We start from the raw sequence: 24,115 nt of genomic DNA on the forward strand, positions 1-24,115 counted from the left end.
ATAGAGGGGGAGGAGCCAGTTACACTTCTTAATAAATTTAAACTGTCAGGCTCCACTCATCCACCCGTCTATACCCCAATATAATTGCTCCAGTGTTCCCTAGTGGATGAAGGAGAAATGCCTGTGAACAGAGCAAATCTATTTTCAGAAGTAAATCAGATAATCAGAAAACACACAGACCACAACACTTACTTGTTCTGCACCGGAGGGGGATCCTGTGTTACACAGGTCACTGTGCTCTCGAGGTTATAGTTCAGATCATTAGTTAGACAAACAGGCTGTGTCGGCCATACATCTTCCTGTGGATATAGACCTACAAACACATTGACAAAGATGGTTAAATTAGCATTTAATGTTAAATAAATACCAATAATGTCAAATGTCAAGAACCAGTAATGAGCTGAACATATTTAACAGTATTCATACAGTATATAGGTTTGCTTCATCTACATATGAAATAGCACTATTATGCAATTGATATGTTTGACAAGTTCACATACTGAATTAATGTAAAGATTCTAGATATTTTGTATTTCATAATGAGCATCCAACAGCCAGTATCACTAACAATACTATTTTATGTCCGACACACACCAGGTAGAATTGCTGATGGAATATTATGCATCCTTACGTCGTCATTTGGCTACAGTAATAATCAGGAGGAGGTGATTATAGAAAGCATCTTGTATGCAAAACACTTTCAGACCTCAATAACACAAGACATTGAACGTAACATATTCAAACACAACATAAAGCGAACGGAAGCAGAGCTTGTTTGTTGTTGTTGTTTTTTTATATTAAGAACACTTCTAAGTTCAGTGACCTATACCTAATTAACAATAAAAACACACTTTTTAGCCATATGTAATTAAAATGTGACTAACGCTGCACATAAGTACTCAATCCCTCCCTCAAAGATATAGGTCACACTTATTAGAGCACAATGTACATTATACAAATAGCACAAGGCACAGTATACTGTAACCTGTCTATATGAACAGCATAGCAGTTTTACCTTTATTCTTTTCAGCATCGGACATTTCTGAAAAAGGTGAAGAAAAGATGTCTGGGTAATGGCAGATGGCGTTTGTATCGGAACTGCAATGAGAAACACATTAAACTTGCAAGTAGTCCTTTACTAGCAACGGACTCTTCACTTCTACAGAAATGGGAAATTCTTCTTACACAAAATGAACAGCTAAAATACTAATTGTTGCCCACTGAAAAGGTTTTGGGAAATTGATACAAATGTTTACTAAAAGTCTAACTATAAGGGAAACATTTCTCCCACACACAGCAGATGTCAGGTCTATAAGGAAATGGAAGAAAACTGCAGGGAATCTCCCAAGCTGCAGTTGGATACATTTTTATTAGTCACTATTCAAATCACAGATAAACCGTTTATAGTTACACTGTTTTATGCTACCTAACATGCTGTTGCTGCCTCGCCCTGATTGAGCAGAAACTACATATAAAGCACCATAAAATAACAAAAGAGGCTCCAAATACAGTACATTGGCACAAAGCCCACATTTCTGAGACTTAGGTAATGTATGCTAAAATGCACTATGCAGCCTGCTCTGAATGCTGGGATGTATGTCACTGTGCACAGAGACACCAGGGCCGTTTCTTGGGGCAGGCGAGCAGTCGCCAACGGTGGCTCCCTGCTTTCCCCTCCTATTTCTCCCCGAGTAACCCGCTCGGGGGGCGGAGTTTCACGGAATGACGCGGTTGCATCGTTACTTCACGACGCAACCCCGAAACCCCCCCCCCCCCTCCCCCCGAGCGGAGTACAGAGGGGGATCCAAGTTAGGTAGAGGGAAAGGCCGGCGCGAGGAGCGACTGGTGAGGCGAGCCGAAGAGCGGTAATCGCCTCTGTAAGTATTCTCTCTCTCTCAATGTGTAAAATGGGGACACCTGCCGTAATGTGTGAAATGGGGACTCTTGCCTGCCGTAGTGTGGGGATTTAATGTATCAAGGGCATTGCGGTGTGTGGCATAATATGGTGCAGGGGGCATTACTGTGTGGTGCTTAATATGGTAGAACTTTCTTTTCCTGTGGTGGTCGTGATCTGTTGGAGCAGGGTCAAAAACTGGATTGTGAGGTAGTCTTTTCAGACGAGGCCATGCCCATTTAAATGAAGCCACACCCATTTAGGTGAGGCCACGCCCCCTTGTCGGGTGCGCACGCAAGGTTTTTTTTTTCCATCTAGGTGTGTGTGGGGGGGGATGGGGGGGCACATTTTTTAATGTCATGGGGGGGCGCATTTTTTAAATCTCGCACTGGGAGCCAAATTGGCTAGAAACAGCCCTGAGAGACACCCAAATAAAAGTAATATAGGAGCTGCCACCACCCCCACTTTATAAATTAGCAATAATTCTGTTTATCACATATAAACAGAATTATTGCTAATTTATAAAGTGGGGATTTCCATGGGGTATAAGTCACCAGCTGAGCAGAATCTAACATGACCCAAATCAAGGCAACACAAAGTGACAACACTTCGAAAGTACTGTGCCATTATTAAACTTTATATACTGCCTTGATGTCAGTGTCATAAGGGTCAGGGGACATCAAAACAGTTATTAAACAATCACAACTTGGAACAAAACCCACAAAAGGAAGAAAAAAAAGTAATAGAGTATGATAAAAGAAAGCTTATTGGTTAATGTAAATCGCCTTAAGGAAATGCAACTCCCTTACAGATGTTAATAATTCATTACATAATTGCCATGCCACTGCGGAAAAAAATCCAAGTCATTCAGAAAAGAAGGTTCCTGGTTGAAAAAAATAAGACTGAAACCATTCAGGTACCTCACAGTGATGAGCAATCAATTCTTCTACGCCCGCAAATTTTAGTGTGCCAAAATCTAAAAATAGCAGAGTAAGTGTCTTCAACATATAATTGGCTGCACACTCTTGGTATGAGAGTATGTGAAAGAGTTCGTATCAAGTGTATTCATATATTAGTCACAAGCTCCTTGTAGCCAAAACAGCCTATGCACTGATGGGTAAGTATTGCATTCACACTAGCATGTTTTTGCAGGGAGCCACGCCCTGCTCGTTTTTTTTTTTTTGAATAGAGTAATTTTTATTCAACAGCATAAATAAAGATAGACATTTCAGTGTACACTGGGAAGCACATTCGGTATTGCACGTTATTCTGAATCATACTTGTCTCCAAGGATATACATATACAGAAGACATTCCCCGTATTGCTGTTCCCGTGCATTCTTCCCACAAAATACATATTTTCTGAAGTCTGTAAACAGATCATGATTCACATACTTAACATTTTAGATATTTTCTCCCCAAACCTTTATTGTAATTACCCCGTCTAGTGGGCCGTGTATAGCCCACAACCCCTCTACCCCAAAACAAAACCCCCTGAAACAAACTCAAACCTAGTCAACCTAAGGTGTGTAAGGTGTGGTGTGGCAGCTAGATAGTTAAACAACTACGTTAAAGGAGAGATGAAGGTCCGGCCCAGCGCCTCAGGGCCCAAATAGCGCACCGCAGCGACAGCCAGTGCCCTCTAAATCTGAAGGGCAAGGGATGAGTATGTGGAATTGATCCAAGGAGACCATATCTTCTCGTATTTGGTAAGGGCATTTTATTTCATATATACATAGCGTTCTTTTAATAGGGTATCGTTTACCAAACCTTTGAAAGCAGGTATCGTGGGAGGATGCGGGGCCATCCATGTCCGCGCAATACACACCTTAGCAAGAGCGCACATACTGCGGGCATATATGCTTTCCCAACGAGACCCAGAGTCAGGATTGCCCAACCCCAAAATACAAAATCTCGGAGTCAGCAAGCCTCTCGGTATCCCCGTATGTTCCAGAATCGACCCGACCCCAGCCCAGAACGTCTGCAGCAACGGGCATTCCCATGTGAGGTGCCAGAAGGTGCCTCCAGCAGTCCCGAACTTAGGACAAACATCAACGCTATCAGTCCTAAATCTGGCCAGCCTGCTTGGCGTCATATATGATCTATGCAGAATGAAAAGCTGTATCTGCTGAAACCGCAGCGATTTGGTGACCTGGCTCGGGTTACCCCGAGCGCCCTCCCAATCTTCCCCGTCTATGGGACCCAAGTCACACTCCCAGCTCTCCCGAAGATTCGAGAGCGGGTCTGCATGTATTGTTTGAAGAAGGTACGAGTAGGTGAAGGAGATCACCTTGACTCGACCCAGTGAGTGTAGAAATGTTTTTATGGGGAAGGGGAGGAGCGCCGGGGGAGAATCTCCAAACTGCGCCTGCAAGGCGTGCCTGAGCTGTAAGAATCTGTAAAAGTGAGAGTTCGGAAGTCCAAACTCCTCCTTTAATTGCTGAAATGATTTCAATGAACCATCGCTATATAGCTGGGACATTGAAATTATCGAATACGGAGCCCACACCTCCCCGCCCTCTAGAGACCCCAGTTCACTGAGCAATGTGGAGTGCCATAGGGGAGTATCCGAGTCCATACCCTCGTACCCAAGCAGGCCCTTCAATGCTAGCCATATCTTCATAGCCTGAAAGACAATAGGAGGTGAGAATCTAGAAGGGTTTCCCCCAACCAGGACCTGCGCCGGGGAAAGATCCGGGTAATAGCACCTAAGGAACGCCCAGCTTAGTCCAGCCTCCTCCCCTCCTCGGAGCCAAATACCGATATGTGATAACTGAGCAGCATAGTAATACAATTGGAAGTGGGGCAAGGCCAGGCCGCCGTCCCTTTTTTGTCTGGTAAGGGTGGATAATTTTATTCTAGATCTTTTATTGGCCCATATCAAGGACGTCACGACACTATTTAATTTCCCGAAGAAGGCTGGAAAGATGTATACAGGGGACTGCAAGAGAACATACAATAGTTTAGGCAAAACTACCATTTTAATGAGGCCGACCCTGCCCATCATTGTCAGTGGAAGCTTACACAAAGCTCTCGACTTGCGCACAAACGTCTGTACAAGAGGATCAAGGTTTAAGGGCACAAAGTCTGATGGGTCGTTAGTAACTAGGATCCCGAGGTACTTAAACTAGACTGTCCAACACAGCGGTAGGGATATTTTCGGAACCTGGGGGGGAGAGCCTATAATGGGCATAATAAATGATTTGGACCAGTTTATGCGGAGACCTGAAAACCCACCAAAGGTCTCTATGACCTGCAACACAGTGGGCATATCCACCGCATAGTCTCGGAGGAATAACAACAAGTCATCCGCATAAAGGGCTATTTTGTCAGTGCATGAACCCGTATCAATTCCCCCAATGTCCGGGTGCGACCTAATCAAACAAGCAAGGGGCTCGATGGCTATGGCAAACAGGGCAGGAGAGAGGGGGCAACCCTGTCTGGTGCCCCGTATCAAAGGGAAGGAGGAGGAAATGTAGCCGTTTACCAGGACCCTGGCGCGTGGATTTTGGTATAACAATTTGATCCATTGTATAAAGTTTGGGCCAAAGCCCATGTTCCTCATGACTCCCCACAGGTAGGGCCACTCAACGCTGTCGAAAGCCTTGGCCGCATCCAATGAGACCACAGCCGCGTCCAAGGGGAAGTTCATGAGGAGCCTGCAAAATAGTGTACAGCCTGCGCAAATTAATGGATGTGGATTTCCCAGGCATGAAGCCGGTTTGATCCGGATGAATTATAGATTCAATTACTAGGTTGAGCCGGACCGCGAGAATTTTTGCCAGGATCTTGGCATCAGTGGGAATAAGGGAGATCGGCCTGTAGGACTCCAAAAGTTTAGGGTCCTTACCAGGTTTTGGGAGCATTATAAGAATAGCCTCGGACATTGAGGGAGGAAGGCAGTTAGCGGCAAACATATCAACATACGTGTCAAGCAGCTGAGGACCAAAGAACTTAATGTACTGTTTATACAGTTCCGTGGGAATACCGTCACTACCCGGGGATTTACCACTAGGAGACACCTCCACCACTGACGTCACCTCCTCCAGGGTCAGAGGCGCGTCCCTAGCCTCAGGGGAAAGTTTAGAAAGGGGTATATTTGTCAGGTACAAGTCTAAGTCCTCCATGGAGCATGTCAGCCGACTATCATAGACCTCCCTAAAGTAAAGGAGGAACATCTGTGCAATGTCAGGGGTGTGATCTACCGTGGAGCCGTCGGGGCCAAGCAGCTGCGCTATCGTGGTCCCCGGACGGTCGTAGTGCACTAAATGGGCCAGCAAACTACCTGGTCTGTCCGCCTGCATGTATATATTGGTGGCCCTAAACAAGAGGGAGCGTGCATTTTTGTCTGAAAGGTGAGCCAGCCAGGCCTCCTGAGCCATCAGCCAGCGGGCCTTCAGCGCAGGGGTACCCTCGGTCAGGTATCGTGTATCCAGGTCCCTACACTCAGTCTCAAGCTGTCTTTCCGTCGCCCTGCGAGCTACCTTGCAGGCAGCAATTTTGCCAGTCAATGTACCGCGCAAATACGCCTTGAATGCATCCCAAACAACCGGGACCGGGGCCGTGCCCACATTATCCGCGAAAAATCCCTCCCATGTGGGCGCTAAATCCGGGCAATCGCCCAGCTGGGCCAACCAAGATGGATGCAACCTCCAATATGACTGTCCCCTCTGACAGTCCCCATCCAGTGACAGCACCAGGGGTGAATGGTCGGACACCCCCCGTGCCTCGTAATGGACATCCGCCACGCCAGGCAAAAGTTCAGGCGAGACCAGGGCCAGGTCGATTCTGGAAAAGGAGCCGTGTGTACCAGAAAAACAGGAGTATTGCCGAAGCGTAGGATACCGAGTCCTCCAGGCATCTACCCACTGCATACTATCTAGAAATTCTGCAAATTTAGATCTAGATGAAATCAAGTCGCCCCCCGCCCCTTGATCCCGAGGAGTCTTCCATCTGTCCAAAGAGGCATCCAACACATTGTTGAAGTCCCCCAGGCAGATGACAGGGGTGTGGGGGGAGGAAGCAACAAATGAGGCGGCCTTCTGCAGGACATCATATGAAAACGGGGGGGAACATACACAGACAATAGGAAAAAATTACGTGAATACAGTTTACATTCTAGGAACACGTATCTACCATATGGATCTGTATTTACCCTGATCATCTCAAACTGTACTGTCCTCTTTATCATTACCGACACCCCTCGGGAATAAGAGGAGTGCGAGGAATGATACGCCCACCCCACCCAAGGCCTGCGGAGCGACAACAGCCTATTCCCCTCCAAATGGGTTTCGCTCAGACAAATGATATCCGGGCCATATTTCTTGATCATTTTAAATACTAAGGATCGCTTAACTTGGTTGTTGATGCCCCGGACATTCCACGCCAAGATTTTTAAGGGAGGCATGTCGGCCAAGGTATCAACAGGGGCACAGCACTCCTAGACACCAGAAGGCAGAGAGGAAATACCATTGTCGATGTCTTCCGGGCAACCGCCCGTCCACCCGGTGCTCCGCTCACGTAATCATATCGTCCGCAGGCCCCGGACCTTGAGCCGAACCCCATAAAACAGTGCAACCCCACCACACCCTCTGAATGACAAATATATAGACTTCGTGAATTCAAAACACATAACAGAAAAACTGCTGAGAGGCCAACAGCGGCCCCCAAACATCCCCCCACCCCGTATACCTCCCCGAACTGTGGCATACCCATATCCCTAACCAAACTCTAGCCCTGGAGATCCCAAAGCCTACGGCAACACTGTACTAGGCGTACAGATCAAAACAACCCAAATACAAAAACCTTTATACGGTTATATCACTTCTCAGCAAAGTCCAGAACCACTAAACGAGAGGAAGCTCCCTGGACTTATACTTGCGGATTGTAGGCCCATAGAGGAGGGCGACCCGGTGTCAGTCTGGAGCCAGCTGGCGGACCCCAGGAGCATATCTGTCCAACCAGGAAGCCGCCTCCCTTGGCGAGCTGAAGAATTTGGTCTCCCCGTCTGCCACCACAGGCAACCTGGAGGGGAACAGCATCGAGTAGGGTAGATTCAGGTCACGAAGACGTCGCTTAATGGGAAGAAACTGGGCCCGGTCTTTTTGAACGTCCGCTGCAAAGTCCGGAAATGCCGACACCCGGATTCCATTCCGGAGCAGGGGGCCCTTCACGCGTCCCAGGCGCAGGACAGAGTCCCGATCCTTATAGTGCAGGAATTTTGCTATAAAAGTTTGTGGCGGGGCGCCTGGGGGCAAAGGCCGGAAGGGCACTCTGTGAGCCCACTCCACTGCAAACTGGGAGGTAAAGGATTCAGCGCCATATGCCTCTTTTAGCCAGGACTCCAGGAAATCTTCGGGGTGTGCCCCCTCTTCCTTTTCAGGTAGGCCCACGAGTCTCACATTATTTCTGCGGAGTCTGCCCTCCATGTCCAGGAGTTTAGTTTGCAATGTCGTGACTTGTTGTGTAACGGCAGACACCGATCGTTGTAAAGGGCCGCTGAGGTCCTCCAGGTTGGAGACCCTCGTCTCGGTTTCGCCCACCCTCTCCCGTACTCGCTGGACGTCCTGTCGCTGCAGTGATAAATCACACTGCACCTTCTCCATTTTGTCCGACAGGCGTTGTTCACTGGCCGCTATGGCCTCCAAGACCTGCTGGATGGAAGGAGCAGATGGCTGTGCATTCACCCCTGAGTCGGCCCCGGCCGAGGGATCCATTCTGGCAGGGGGGGAGGGCTTAGGAGATGACTGCGTCGGCTGGGTTGCAGGCTGTCGAGCAAACTTCTCCAATTTAGCTGCGGCCGCACTCTGGCCGCCCCTCACCATTGTATCAAGGCCCAGCAATACTCAGAGTCCCGATATTCAGTGTCAAGAAGTATAGCAGTGGGTGGTGAATGCAGTATCAACAGCACGCCAGGGACCAGGATAACCAGCTGTTATATTGAAGGGAGAAGGGGGGACCAGGGGGGTCCTGTGGTATATATATATCCAGTGTATGGTATTCCAAAAGCAAAAGGCCGGGCAGCTGGGACCAGTTCAAATCATCCAGCCCAATACAATCTTCACATACACTGCACCATGCAGTGAGGAGAGACACAGGAAGCTGCAGGTAAAATGGCCGCCCAGCACACTGATTCCCCCTTCTTCACTCCCTGCACCAGCCTTCAGGGGAGCAGGATCATGTAGGTGTGGAGCCCTGGGGGTGCAGGAGTGGGGTGCCGCTTCCCTCCGGTGCCGCAGGCCGCTGTGGCCGCCTCGGGTGCGCGATCGCGCACACGCGCCCGGCGGAGCTCCAAAACTGAGGCCGGGGACTGGATTGCGGCCTAGGCCCGGAGTCCGGGCGGCCACTGGCGCGAGCCGGGAGCGCTCGCACGGGTCTATAAACGGTGCCTGCCGCTTCCCCAGTGCCGCCAGACAGGAGAGGAGTCCAGGGGAGACCACAGAAAGAGCCCCAGGATTGTATCAGGATCAATATCCAGGGAGCTCCTCGATCCTGCTGCCTAGTCCCTTGCCGCCGTGGCCACGCCCCCACGCCCTGCTCGTTTATTAAACTGACAATTGCACCCTGCCCTTATGCTCAGCACCAAGCTGAACACCGGAGAGACAAGCTGGCATTGGAGGATTTTATTCCCCCTGCAACACCTCCTGTACTCTTGGGGAGACACAATGAGGCAGGGATTGAATGTCGCTTCCCCACCGTTTAAAATTGATGGCAGCGTGTCCTTTTCTTTGTGAAACTGAACTCCATGGCGGTCAGCATTCAGCACCGGTCACAGAAAGTTTGTTAATTTATGGCACACATTAGGCCCAACTCCCATGTTTGCAAGTCACACAAATTGTGGGTTCTCTGTGTAGCGGCCTAATGATGTTGATTCACGTAATTTTAGCGACTCCCCTCCATATTGACTCAGGATTCCCGCTGTTATCTCTTATCCTGCCCACTTTCCTAGGGTCTCCAAGTCACATGTCTGAGGAGAACAGCCCTCTATCGGTGACCAATTATGGTAATTATGTACAACATTGGACAGTCCTATTCGAACAAGGAGATAACATAATATATATGGGACTGCTGATTCCGGTGGCATAAATAGGAAGGCACATTTATTTCATTACTGTTCTGTGCATCAATGATACATGTATGAACTGCTGGTGTGAAGGTTTTTAAGCTTCTGGTGTATATTGTTTATGATATATACTTTTTATAGTGTATTATTACATTTATGAACTTTTTTTTTTAACCCATCCATTGTCCATACAGCATATTACTCTACTGAATTGGATATTTTAGGTTTATCAGCGCTGCTATTTATTTTAAGTTCCATTCAATGTATCTTAGAACAGGTAAACTGTTCAAATGGAGTTTGAAGGTGATTACTCAAAGCTGCAACCTGTAATGAACACCTAACGTATTACATCTCATGCTCGGTCACACTTTCCCACAGCTTGGGTCACCGAGCATGAGGTAGGATACCAGTTCACTATAGATTAAAAGTGGGAGTGATCGGGGGCGTGGCCTAGCTGGAGAAGAGAGCAGACTTGCTTCTGCTGCACTCCTCTATCCAGCCGCAATATTTGCTTTTATTCTCCCCCCTGGCCTGCTGCAACCCTTATCTGAGGGCTCCCCTCTCCCTCTAAACCCCCCCTGTACTCAGCAGTGCCCGCCGCGGAGCCGGGGAGCTGTTTTTACGGCTCCCGCAGGTTGCGGCCTAGGCACATCCAGAAGCCGGGGACTCGCGTACTCCCGGCGCCCGCGTTTTGAGCTCCACGGCGGAGCCGGAAAGAGACGCGGACCCCGCCGGAGCCTCTGCAGCCACCCAGTTAGCTCCTCTGACCCCCAGGGAGGTAACCCTGTGGGGCAATTAGCCGTGGGGGACCCCTGACAAGTGGAGGAGATCGGGACACACTCCAGGGAAGGTGCGCCGGCCATCTTGTTTTTTTTTTTTTTTTTTTTTTTTACTTCTGCTGCAGGATCCATTATAATCAGCCTGCCCAGACGTCCTGCTTAGACGTCCTGCTCCCCTGGATGGCAACTACTGAGCTTTCACCCCTCTCCTGCCTGCTACCTGCTGGATTCCATTATTGAGAGTTACCTGGAGGGGAAGCATACCACAGCTCTGTTTGGTAGCACTTAAAGCACAGCGCTGCTGGACCAGAGGTGTGTACCGGTCCACTCACCCCTCTCTCCCGGCTGGGAGCCTCTCATCTAGACCCCGCAGAATGGAGATGACCCTCTGCCAGGTCATGTGTGATATCGATCTTCTGATGTAGCGCAGATTACCTGCCCGCCACCACCCGTGTCTTTTTATGCTTACCTAAATCTACGTCATTTATTCTGCAAAATCCTGAGCTTCTTTATTATTACCCTCATTCTGTCTACAGAACCTCACTCCGTTGGAATGCCTGCTAAAAAGGTCAAAGGGGTGCTGCCCCCTAGAGTATCTTTCCCGCCTCAGAAAACGTCACAGGCCGCCTCTTCTCTGCGGAAGTCCCCGGCCGCCGCTTCTCCGCAAAATACCCCTAGCAGCCCTGCCTCCCTGCCGGGGTTTGACCCTGAATCTGATGCACCTCTCACGGTCAAAACTCTGTATCAAGCCCTCTCAGCATTTAAATCTGAGCTGCCTCAGGACCTCACAGCGGCCCTTCGGGAGGTTAAGACGGAGCTGCACGCTATAGGCGACCGTACGGACCATCTGGAGAGGAAAGTAGAGGAATTGGTCTCGTCTCATAATGACCTCATAATGGCCCACGACCAGCAGCAAAGTGACATGGAGGCGTTTAAACTAAAAATTGCAGATATAGAGGACAGATCCCGGCGGAATAATATTAAGATCCGTGGCATCCCCGACTCCGTGCAGAATTCCGAGTTGGAAAACTATGCTACTGTCTTGTTCCAGAAGCTTCTGCCTAGAACTGACGCTAAAGAGTTACTTATCGACAGAATTCACAGACTCCCTAAACCGCGCTCAGTTGCCCCCTCGCTTCCGAGAGATACACTCCTGAGGGTGCATTTCTTCACAATCAAAGAACGCATCCTGAAAGCGGCCAGAGAAGCAGGCGACTCCGACTCAGATGTTCTTGGAGGTTTACAACTATTCCCGGACTTCTCCGCTCTCACCTTGGCCAAACGACGAGCATTTCTCCCCGTCACTTTGGCACTTCGCGACCAAGACATCACATACAGATGGGGTTTTCCGGTGAAGCTCGTCATCACGTATGAAAATAAGTCTTACACGGTGACTTCATTGGAGACTGGAGTCAAATTACTAGCGGAGTGGGATATCGCTGTTACACTCCCTCCTGGATCCAAGAAACAACCCATCATCAGCTCGGAATGGGTCACCACCTGATGCTGATACAACCAGCCTGGGATTTCAAATTGAACTGTCTCCGGCACCGCCATCGCAGAATGGACTTGATCATTGTCCCTGTTGGGGTCACGTGAGTTGCCCTGCTCCCTGTTGTGATGACAGTGCACTAGCCTCTCATATTATATCTAAGTTTATGTGTTTTTTCTTATATCTATATATATATTTTTTTATTATTTCCATGTGTTCGCAAGTATATTGTGGGTAAGCATATTTGTATCTGTTTTTGCTTACGCTTACTTTTTCTGTTTAGCTCCATGGGTGGTGGCGCTAGGCCACATGTTCCCCCCTTGTAATATACTACTGCATTTTTTTACCTTCCTTGCAGTAGTTATGCCGACCCGATATACTGGGTCGTTCTGGTTTTTCCCTCGCCCCCATGTTCCCTCCCTTCCCCCCCCCCACCCTCTGTTTTATGATGTAGGTACTCGCTACTCGAGACAATTCTATTTCTGTTTATGTCAAGGTCCTTCACCTCTAACAAAGTACTTTAACCTGCCCCGATGGTCCAAATACTATCTATGAATGTCAAGGGGCTGAATTCCCCTAATAAGCGTAGGTTGGCTTTGGGTTATTTTTCTAAGAATAAAGCTGATATAGTTACCCTACAGGAGACACATTTTTCATCTGTAGCACCCCCTATTTTTAAAGATCGTAGGTTCCCTTTAGGTTATTTTGCTAATGGGCCTTTTAAGAGGAACGGTGTGGCTATATTATTTAGGGACTCCGTCTCCTTCATTTTGCACTCTCAGTTGGCTGATAAAAATGGCCGGTACCTTATACTGAGCGGCCTTTTAAACGACAAGCCGGTCACCCTGGTCTCGGCATATGCCCCAAACTCAAACCAAGTAGCTTTTATCAGAAAGTTATGTGCGGCTATTCAGAAGATTCGTACGGGCTCCCTTTTGCTCACGGGAGATTTTAATTTAGTTCTTGACCCTAAGTTGGACAGGTCCCCTAGGACCTCACCCCCCGCCTCCCCCAATGCCAACTCCTTAGCCTTTCGTAACCTCTTGGCTGAATTTGATCTCTATGACATATGGCGAGTACAAAACCCCACAGGGCGGGAGTACACCTACTATTCCCCCGTCCACAACTCTTACTCCCGTATTGATTTTATATTTTCAGACAAATGGACTCTCCAGTTCGCCAGATCCTTAGACATTCTCCCTATAACTTGGTCTGACCACGCCCCGCTGATTCTTAAATGGAGTGTAGCTTGCCAACACTCTACCCCCCGCCCGTGGAGACTCTCTCCTCATTTGCTGTCCAACCCAGTCTCAAAAAAAATTATAGTTGACAGTATTTCGTCTTATATGGAATTTAATTCTCCCTCAGACACGTCCACCCTGAACTTCTGGTGCGCACTTAAAGCTGTTATACGGGGAGCAGCGATTCAGGCGGGAGCACAGCTCAAGAAACTCAACCTACAGCGCCAGGTTGATCTGGAGCTCAAACTGAAGGAATTAGAGGACAAAAACCAATCTAGACCTACGAAATCTTTACAGAAGCAGTTAGTCGATATTAGATCTCAACTCCAGACATTACTAATGGCGCGCACCCAGGCTTCCTTGAATAGGATACGCCAGAAGTTTTATCTAACGGGGAACAGGCCGGGGAAAATGCTAGCCCGGAAGCTCAGGGCTCAACAGGCGCGGAATAGAATCAAGCTCATTATATCCCCCACATGCACCAAAATATCCAACCCAAGAGAGATAGCGAACCAATTCGCCAAATTTTACTCACAACTGTATAACCTCGCATCAGACCCTGCCACCCCACAACCCACCCCTTCCTCTATCAACTCCTTCTTAGCGGATTTAAATCTTCCACATATCTCAGATGATTAATTAGCATTACTGAATGCCCCATGGTCTCTTTCAGAAACCCTCCAGGTGATCAAGTCCCTCCCTCTAGGTAAGGCGCCTGGCCCCGATGGCTTTATTAATGACTTCTATGTTTCGTTCCAAGACCTTCTAGCTCCCTCTTTGGTGGCAGTCTACACCGATATTACCTCACAGGGCACTCTCCCTAAGGAGATGCTCGAGGCACGTATTGTCACGATCCCTAAACCGGGAAAAGATGCGACCTTTTGCCAAAATTATCGCCCCATTGCGTTACTGAATGGGGATATTAAAATATATGCTAAATTAATCGCTTCTCGATTGAACACCCTCCTCCCCTCCCTGATACATCCGGACCAGGTTGGCTTTATCCCGGGAAGACAGGTGTCTGACAATACACGCAGGGTATTCAACCTTGTCGATTCTCTAACCCCCAAGCAAGGTCTCCTACTGCTATCTTTGGACGCAGAGAAGGCCTTTGATCGCTTAAACTGGTCTTATATGCGAGAAGTCCTACTAAAATTTGGCCTACGTGACCATATCCTCTCGTCCATATTAGCTCTTTATAGCTCCCCGACGGCCCGGGTATTCAGTAATGGTTTTTTATCTAGTCCTTTTCCAATCTATAACGGTACCCGCCAGGGCTGCCCTCTCTCCCCTCTCATATTCGTTCTGGCCATAGAACCACTAGCGGCTAGGCTTCGGGCGGACCCGCAATTCCCTGGACTGAGGTTAGGCGTCACGTCGCACAAACTATGTCTGTTCGCAGATGATGTTCTTTTATTTGTAACAGATCCAACCACAACACTCCCCCACTTACACAATGTTTTAGATAGGTATTCTGCAGCATCGTATTATAAATTAAATGCCTCCAAGACGGATGCTTTGCCCATCAATCTCTCTAACTCTTTGCCCCTACTACGCGCTAAGTATCCATATAATTGGCAAACATCCTCGATACGATATCTGGGTATATATATCCCTCCATCTTCCTCTTCTGTATTTGATGTTAATCTTCCTCCTCTGCTGTCCTCCCTTCAGTTGTTTACCAAATCATGGCTCAACTATGAGGTTTCTTGGATGGGCCGTTTGGCCGCCTTCAAGATGTCGCTGCTCCCTAAAGTAATGTTCTTGTTTCGCACTATTCCTTTTATCTTCCCCAAGAAGTATCTAGATAAAGCCACCACAATCCTCACTAATTATATATGGTCTTCGCGACCCCCTAAACTTGCCCGCGCGAGGATGTCCCTACCAAGGAGAGTTGGTGGCCTAGATATGCCCAATCTATCACTGTACCAGGAGGCCTCCCTTCTGGCCCAGATTAAAGAACTCCACAAAAACGTGCCTCCGGGGTGGACGTGTTTAGAGGAGGCGACCTGCCCCCGTTTCCCCCTGAAAGATCTTTTTCTGATCCCTAGAACCCTCCGCCCACGGAGCCTAAACCTCCTCCCCTCTACCCGAGCCACGCTCCAGGTTTGGGACAAATTGACTGCGGCTATATCCCCTTCATATCATAATTTCTCCCTGATATCGCTACGACAGAAGTGCCTGTCAATAATTTAAAGCCTCAGACTGGTTGATCTGTGCACTGTTTGTGCCGCTAAATACTTACCATCAGTACACAGGCTATATTGGCTGCCAAGGAGTATATGACTAACTAATATTTGAATACACGTGTTCCAGGAGGCGCTCGATATCCCGGCGCCAGGATACGACAACTATTCTCCCTCTTGCGGTGTCCAAGACACCCCTGGAGGGAAAATAAATAGCATTGCGCGCGTAGTACGCCACTGTGACTGCAGCGTGGCGAGGCAGCGATCCCGCAAGGGGCTCTTTTGCGCTCGCCCCGCTGCCGGCATTCGGGATCCTGTCGCCAGTATTCTGGGCGCCGGGATCCCGAGCGCCGGTCTATCATAGTAGACCCCACCCCTTGTTCCAATCTCTTTTGGTTAATTATCAAGAGTGCTCAGCCAATAAACCCTTGCAGATACATACAGTGGTCTCCTCCCTCATCACTGCCATGGATATGGCTATTCATGGCAATGCAATCTGCATGTGGGCACATGCCTATGCACCTGCTTCCATTAGGAATGCATTGGTGCAAACGCATCAGCGTCTCTTCACGGCCAATGTGAATAGTTACTGCCGAGTTGCTCATCTTTGGATACTGGCACACTAAAATCTGCAGGTGTAGCAGAAATTATTGTACATTTTCTTGAGGTACCTCAATAGTTTCAAGTTAATTTTATCAACCAGGAAATTTCTACTATCTGAATGATTTAAAAAATGTTTGCAATACCAAGTATAACAATTCAGTCATTAATCATTAACACTTGTTAAGATGCAACTCCTGGAGGTAATTAAGTTAACCAATAACTCTGCTGTTCTATCATGTTTAATGATTTTGGTGGTTAATGATTTGAATAGCGCAGCTATTTTCTTTTGCTTTTGTTTTATTAATCCTAGGTAGGACCAGACAAGCCCTACATTGAGCTGCTGCAGAGCTATTAAAGCCATTCATTTTTTAGATGCGATATAGATTCTAGTGGTATCACTCAGCAACTGCTAATAGGTTGGGGTTTTTTTTTAACATGCAAAAACATCAAAAATATAACTTAAAATAGTAAATACAAATAATGATAAATGAACATTTAAAATATCAAGCACTGATGACAAGTAGAACAAAACATACTTCAAGACCCCATCAGAAAATACTGCCAGTGGGAACCGTGCAAAGAGGTGGCAGAAAGTAGATGTTACTGTGCCGATACATTACACAAAAATGGAGGATCAGTTGATAAAGCAGTCCAATACAAGTGCTTGATGTCCCCCATACTGGCACCCACACACTCGGGAGGCAGCCCCCTATTTAAATTGATGTGGCCACTTAACAGTTATTGTATGGTAACCACCAAACACTTAGGAGCATATATTCCAATTATTGGGACTTGGACTTTTAATTTCTTAATCACCTCAAAAAGAAATGCAAACGTGACAGGATTACCAATATTCACATGTGGGACAGTGAATGCAAAACGAGCCAGCCTCCAGAACAATTCCCGTTGATTTTTCCTATAATTAAAGATTTCAGGAAAATTCAGACTTGCTCTGAAGGTGCGAGAAAATAAAAGACACAGTGATTTCTATAGAAATCAAAGCGTCCCCTAACTAAATACCAAAACCCCTGCAGCTGCAGGGAAAAAAAACGTACATTTCCCGCCCGCAACTGAATCTACCCCTTAGTTGTTCTAGCCAGGTGATCACCAGATAAGAGTCTACACTATAGAACACATTAAGCTTTCCATGGACTGGGAAGGTTATAATGCCCAGATCTCCCGTATTATGTATTAATTTGATGTAGTTTTCAAAACGATAAGCGTGGATTACTACATATATTATTCATTTCATTCAAGACCACGCACAGTAATAGAGAATGTACAGATGTAGCCACGCTCCTCTATGCCGTAATGTATACGCATGTGCGCACGCATCACATCATACTGAGAACGCTCCGCACTGCAACTGGTCACAGTGGGCGTTCACACCACAGGATTCAGTGTGTACGCACACACAAACACACATATACGCGGGCACACTTGCCGCGTCTTCGCTGTAGCCACGCAGCTGTATTATCGTTTACAGGTGCAGATTTTATTATGAAGACTTATGTAAAATCCTGCTTCTTGCCGTTTTGGAAAGGTGGACGGATGTAAAATCCAGGAGGGAGGAGGAAGTTCTATTTATGCCACATATTTTAATCAATCTTCCTACAGCTATGATCTGCAGTCAGTGGTTCCACACATCTGGCAACAGCATGCTCATCCGTTGCAAAAGAGGAAGAGCTGTGCGGTAAGTTACTGTAACAGCTGAGAACAGAATTATTAGCTCATCCAAACAGCACAGAAAACAGCAGTGTGATAAGAAGAGAGAGACCTAAAGAGTATACAGCCACTTCCATGTGAACCTGGAGCAATGGATGAACATTGAAAATATGTAATAAAAATTACATCATAAATCAATGCTTATCCAGAGGATAAAGCTTTAGCAAACTTAGCGGACATTGGGGGTAACTCAGAGCTGATAGCAGCAACAAATTTGTTAGCAGTTGGGCAAAACCATGTGCACTGCAGGTGTGGCAGATAATAGGATTCTAATACCTACCGGTAAATCCTTTTCTCTTAGTCCGTACAGGATGCTGGGGACACTTCAAGAACCATGGGGTATAGACGGGATCCGCAGGAAACATGGGCACTTTAAGACTTTGAAGGGGTGTGAACTGGCTCCTCCCTCTATGCCCCTCCTCCAGACTCCAGTTATAGGAACTGTGCCCAGGGAGACGGACATGTCGAGGAAAAGGATTTATTGTTAAACTAAGGTGAGATACATACCAGCTCACACCACAAACACGCCGTACAACATGGCATTTAACAGAACTCCAGTCAACGGCATGAACCATGTCAGCAACAGGCTGACTATAACAGAAACGCAACCTGTGTGTAAACATAACTAATAACTGCAGATCGAGTCCGCACTGGGACGGGCGCCCAGCTTCCTCTACGGACTAAGAGAAAAGGATTTACCGGTAGGTATTAAAATCCTATTTTCTCATACGTCCTAGAGGATGCTGGGGACACTTCAAGAACCATGGGGTTTATACTAAAGCTCTAGAACGGGCGGGAGAGTGCGGATGACTCTGCAGCACCGATTGACCAAACATGAGGTCCTCATCAGCCAGGGTATCAAACTTGTAAAATTTTGCAAAAGTGTTTGAACCCGACCAAGTAGCTGCTCGGCAGAGTTGTAATGCCGAGACCCCCCGGGCAGCCGCCCAGGATGAGCCCACCTTTCTGGTAGAGTGGTCCTTCACTGATTTCAGTAGCGGCAATCCAGCCGTAGAATGAGCATGCTGAATCGTATTACAGATCCAGCGAGCAATAGTCTGCTTGGAAGCAGGCGTCCCAATTTTGTTGGCAGCATACAGGACAAACAGAGCTTCCGTTTTCCTAAGTTGAGCCGTTCTGGTGACATAAATCTTTAAGGCCCTAACAACATCGAGAGATTTTGACTCCGTGAAGGCGTCAGTAGCCACCGGTACCACAATAGGCTGGTTCATGTGGAACGATGAAACCATCTTCTGCAGAAATAGTTGACGAGTCCTCAACTCCGCTCTATCTTCATGGAAGATTAAATAAGGACTCTTGTGAGACAAAGCCGCTAACTTAGACACCCGCCTTGCGAATGCCAAGGCCAATAGCATGACCACTTTCCAAGTGAGAAATTACAACTCTACCTTCTGTAAAGGTTCAAACCAATGTGACTGAAGGAAATGCAACACCACGTTAAGATCCCATGGTGCCACTGGGGGCACAAATGGAGGTTGGATGTGCAAAACTCCTTTCACGAAAGTCTGAACTTCTGGAAGGGAGGCCAATTGTTTCTGAAAGAAAACCGATAAGGCCGAAATTTATACTTTAATCGACCCTAACTTTAGGCTCGCATCCACACCTGCTTGCAGGAAATGGAGAAAACGGCCTAGCTGAAATTCTTCCGTAGGAGCCTTCTTGGATTCATACCAAGACACATTTTCTCCAAATACGGTGATAATGTTTAGACGTTACTCCTTTTCTAGCCTGAAGAAGTGTGGGAATGACTTCACTGGGAATACCCTTTCGGCCTAGGATCCGGCGTTCAACCGCCAAGCCGTCAAACGTAGCCACGGTAAGTCGTGATATACGCACGGCCCCTGCTGTAACAGATCCTCTCGTAGAGGAAGAGGCCAGGGATCTCATATGAGTAATTCCTGAAGATCTGGATACCAAGCCCTCCTTGGCCAGTCCGGAACAATGAGGATCGCCTGAACCTTTGTTCTTCTTATGATCTTTAGCACTTTTGGAATGAGTGCAAGTGCAGGGAACACGTACACCGACTGAAACACCTATGGTGTCACCAGTGCGTCCACTGCTATTGCTTGAGGGTCCCTCGACCTGGAACAATATCACTAAAGCTTCTTGTTGAGGCGAGACGCCATCATGTCTATTTGAGGAATTCCCCAAAGACTTGTCACTTCTGTGAAGACCTCTTGATGAAGACCCCACTCTCCTGGATGGAGATCGTGTCTGCTGAGAAAGTCTGCTTCCCAGTTGTCCACTCCTGGAATGAAGATTGCTGACAGAGTGCTTGTATGTCTTTCCGCCCAGCGGAGAACTTTTGTGGCCTCTGCCATTGCCGCCCCTGCTCTTTGTTCCGCCCTGGCGGTTTATGTGCGCTACTGCTGTTATGTTGTCCGACTGTATTAGGACGGGCAGGTTGCGAAGAAGACGTTCCGCTTGAAGAAGGCCGTTGTAAATGGCCCTTAACTCTAGAACGTTTATGTGTAAACAAACTTCCTGGCTTGACCATTTTCCCTGGAAGGTTTCCCCCTGTGTGACTGCTCCCCAGCCTCCGAGACTCGCATTTGTGGTTACTAGGATCCAGTCCTGGATCCCGAACCTGCGTCCCTCTAGGAGGTAAGAGCTGTGCAGCCACCACAGGAGTGAGATTCTGGTCTTGGAGGACAGGATTATTTTCCGGTGCATGTGCAGATGGGATCCGGACCACTTGTCCAATAGGTCCCACTGAAACACTCTGGCATGGAATCTGCCAAATTGAATGACCTCGTAGGCCGCCACCATCTCCCCCAGCAATCGAGTGCATTGATGGATTGATACTCTCGCTGGTTTCAGAATTTGTTTGACCAAACTCTGAATTTCCAGAGCCTTCTCTTCTGGTAGAAAAACTCTCTAATTCCGTGTCCAGATTCATTCCCAAAAACGACAGCCATTTCGTTGGATACAACTGTGACTTCGGCAAGTTTAGGAGCCAACCATGTTGCTGCAGAACTGTCAGGGAGAGTGCAATGTCCTGCTCCAGCTTGTCTTTGGATCTCACCTTTATCAGGAGATCGTTCAAGTAAGGGATAATTGTGACTCCTTGTTTGCGAAGGAGAACCATAATTTCCGCCATTACCTTGGTGAAAATCCTCGGAGCCTTGGACAGACCAAACGGCAACGTCTGAAATTGGTAATGACAATCCTGAACAACAAACCTCAGGTAAGCCTGATGCGGAGGATATATGGGGACGTGTAAGTAGGCATCCTTTATGTCGACAGACACCATGAAATCCCGTTCCTCCAGACTGGATATCACTGCTCGGAGAGACTCCATCTTGAATTTGAATTTTCTTAGGTAAAGATTGAGGGACTTTAGGTTTGAAATTGGTCTGACCGAGCCGTCCGGTTTCGGGACCACAAACAGGCTTGAATAAAAGCCTTCTCCCTGTTGTGACGGGGGAACCCTGATAATGACTTGATTTAGACACAACTTTTGTATTGCATCGCATACAACCTTCCGGTCCGGAAGAGAAGTTGGTAAGGCCGATTCGAAAAATCGGTGAGGGGGAACGTCTTGAAACTCCAGTTTGTACTCCTGGGATACTATTTCTAAAACCCACGGGTCCAGGGCCGAAGAAGCCCAGAATTGACTGAAGAGCTTGAGACGTGCCCCCACCGGTGCGGACTCCCGCAGAGGAGCCCCAGCGTCATGCGGTGGATTTGGCAGAAGCCGGGGAGGACTTCTGCTCCTGGGAAACTGCCACGGCTGGAGATCTTTTACCTTTTCCTCTTCCCCTATTAGCAAGGAAGGAATAACCTCTGCCTTTTTTGTATTTATTTGGCCGAAAGGACTGCATCTGAAAGTGGTGAGATTTCTTTTGTTGTGGAGGAACATAAGGTAAAAATGACGACTTACCCGCGGTAGCCGTAGATACCAAATCAGTGAGACCCTCACCAAACAAGACACTACCTTTATATGGGAGAGACTCCATAGCTTTCTTAGAGTCAGCATCAGCATTCCATTGATGAATCCACAATGCCCTCCTAGCTGAAATCGCCATGGCATTGGCCTTTGATCCCAAAATGCCAATATCTCTCGCCGCCTCCTTTAGGTAGGCGGCAGCGTCCCTGATATAACCCAGAGTTAAAAGGATGCTATCCCTATCTAGGGTATCTATATCAGATGACAAGTTCTCTGCCCACTTTTCGATAGCACTACTCACCCACACAGATGCGATGGTTGGTCTGAGCAGTGTACCTGTGGTGACGTAAATGGATTTTAACGTATTTTCCTGCCTACGATCCGCAGAATCCTTAGGGGTTAAGTGTCAGGAGACGGTAAAGCCACCTTCTTTGATAACCATGATAGAGCCTTGTACACAATGGGGGATGACTCACACTTTTCTCTATCCCCAGAGGGGAACTGATACGCCACCTGAATCCTTTTGGGAATCAGAAACTTTTTGTCAGGATTTTCCCACATTTTTTTAAACAGAGTATTCCGTTCATGAGAGGGAGTAAACGATACCTCAGGTTTCTTTCCTTTATACATACAGACCCTAGTATCAGGAACAGCAGGGTCTTCCAGTGATATGTAACACATCTTTTATTGCCACAATCATGTACTGAATGTTCTTTGCCAATTTTGGGTCTAATCTGGCATCACTAAAGTCGACACTGGAGTCAGTGTCCGTGTCGGTATCTGTGTCTGCCAACTGAGCAAACGGATGTTTATGTGACCCCGAAGGGGTCTGAACCTGTGATAACACATCCTCCACAGATTTCTTCCATGCCTGGTTCTGAGAATCAGATCTATCTAATCTCTTATTAATAAGAGCCACATTAGCATTCAAGGCATTAAACACATTTACCCAATCAGGAGTCGGCGGTGCCGACAGGGTCACTCCCACAGCCGTTTCTGCCCCTAACACAGTCTCCCCCTGGGAAGAGCACTCCGCCTCAGACATGCCGACACACGTGTACCGACACCCACAGACACACTGGGTAAAAAGGGGACAGACCCACAGTAAAGCCTGTCAGAGAAACACAGAGGGAGTTTGCCAGCTCACAACCCAGCGCTCAATCCCGGTTCTGACACGTTAATATAAAGTTTCAGACCCTGCAGCGCTTTTATAATACTTATATTTGCACCAAATTAACTGTGCCCCCCCCCCCCCATTTTGCACCCTGTTACTTGTACAGCAGTGTTGAGGAAGGACCAGCGTCTCTGCAGCTCAGAGAAGAGAAAATGGCGCTGATGAGAGCTGTGAGGGCTAAGCCCCGCCCCCCTAATGGCGTGCTTCAGCCCCGCTATTTTTTAATATAATCACACTGGCGGGGGTTAGGATTTTGTGCCTAGGCACTGAATTTCCACTTTGCCAGCCTTAATGAGGAGTTTTATGCTGCCCAAGGAGCCCCCCCCTGCGCCCTGCACCCTGTAGTGCCGCTGTGTGGGGGAGTACGGCGCGCAGCGCGATCGCTGTGCGGTACCTCAGAAGCCGTCACTGAAGTCTTCTTTTCTTCTTCTACTCACCTGTCTTCTGACTTCTGGCTCTGCAAGGGGGGTGACTGCGGGCTCTGGGAGTGAACCCCTAGGCGAACCTAGTGTTCCAAACCCTCAGGAGCGGATGGTGTCCTGTAGCCAAGAAGCAGAGCCTTTAAACTCACTAGAAGTAGGTCTGACTTCTCTCCCCTAAGTCCCACGATGCAGGGAGACCGTTGCCAGTAGTCCTCTCTGAAAATAAAAAACCTAAGAAGGGTGTATATTTACTAATATTCGTGTTTGAGTCGATTTGTGTTGTGTTTAAACTCATTTTTATCGGGTGCATTTTACTGCAACTTTTTGAATCCTGATACGGTAATTTACTAAGCTGCCGAGTTTGCCACATTCGTGTTTTCCGATGTCGATGTGATTCATAATGTCAGACAGTGTTTTACGGGAGTGATTAGTAAAACACTGCCTGACAAAACACAATGAATCCCGGGCGGATCTGTGAGAGGTGTGCAGGGCTTCATTGTGTACCTTAAAAAAATTGTTTAAAGTGTTAAAAATTTAGAAATAATTGCGTGGGGTCCCCCCTCCTAAGCATAACCAGCCTTGGGCTCTTTGAGCCGGTCCTGGTTGTAAAAATACAGGGAAAAACTGA

General features: G+C 47.7%; 1 protein-coding gene across 1 annotated transcript in view; it reads right to left on the reverse strand.

Moving 5' to 3' along the window:
• TMEM131L (transmembrane 131 like) overlaps nt 1-24,115 on the reverse strand; it is a 121,208-nt gene that overhangs the window by 24,313 nt on the left and 72,780 nt on the right. Inside the window, exons 14-15 of the mRNA XM_063956644.1 lie at nt 1,016-1,098; nt 193-313 (exon numbers count right to left, since the gene is read on the reverse strand). Of these exons, the coding sequence (XP_063812714.1) occupies nt 193-313; nt 1,016-1,098 (204 nt within the window). The remainder of the gene's footprint in view (nt 1-192; nt 314-1,015; nt 1,099-24,115) is intronic.

The sequence above is a fragment of the Pseudophryne corroboree genome, chromosome 1 (genome assembly GCF_028390025.1).
Source record: "Pseudophryne corroboree isolate aPseCor3 chromosome 1, aPseCor3.hap2, whole genome shotgun sequence".
In the NCBI taxonomy this organism is placed as follows: domain Eukaryota; kingdom Metazoa; phylum Chordata; class Amphibia; order Anura; family Myobatrachidae; genus Pseudophryne; species Pseudophryne corroboree.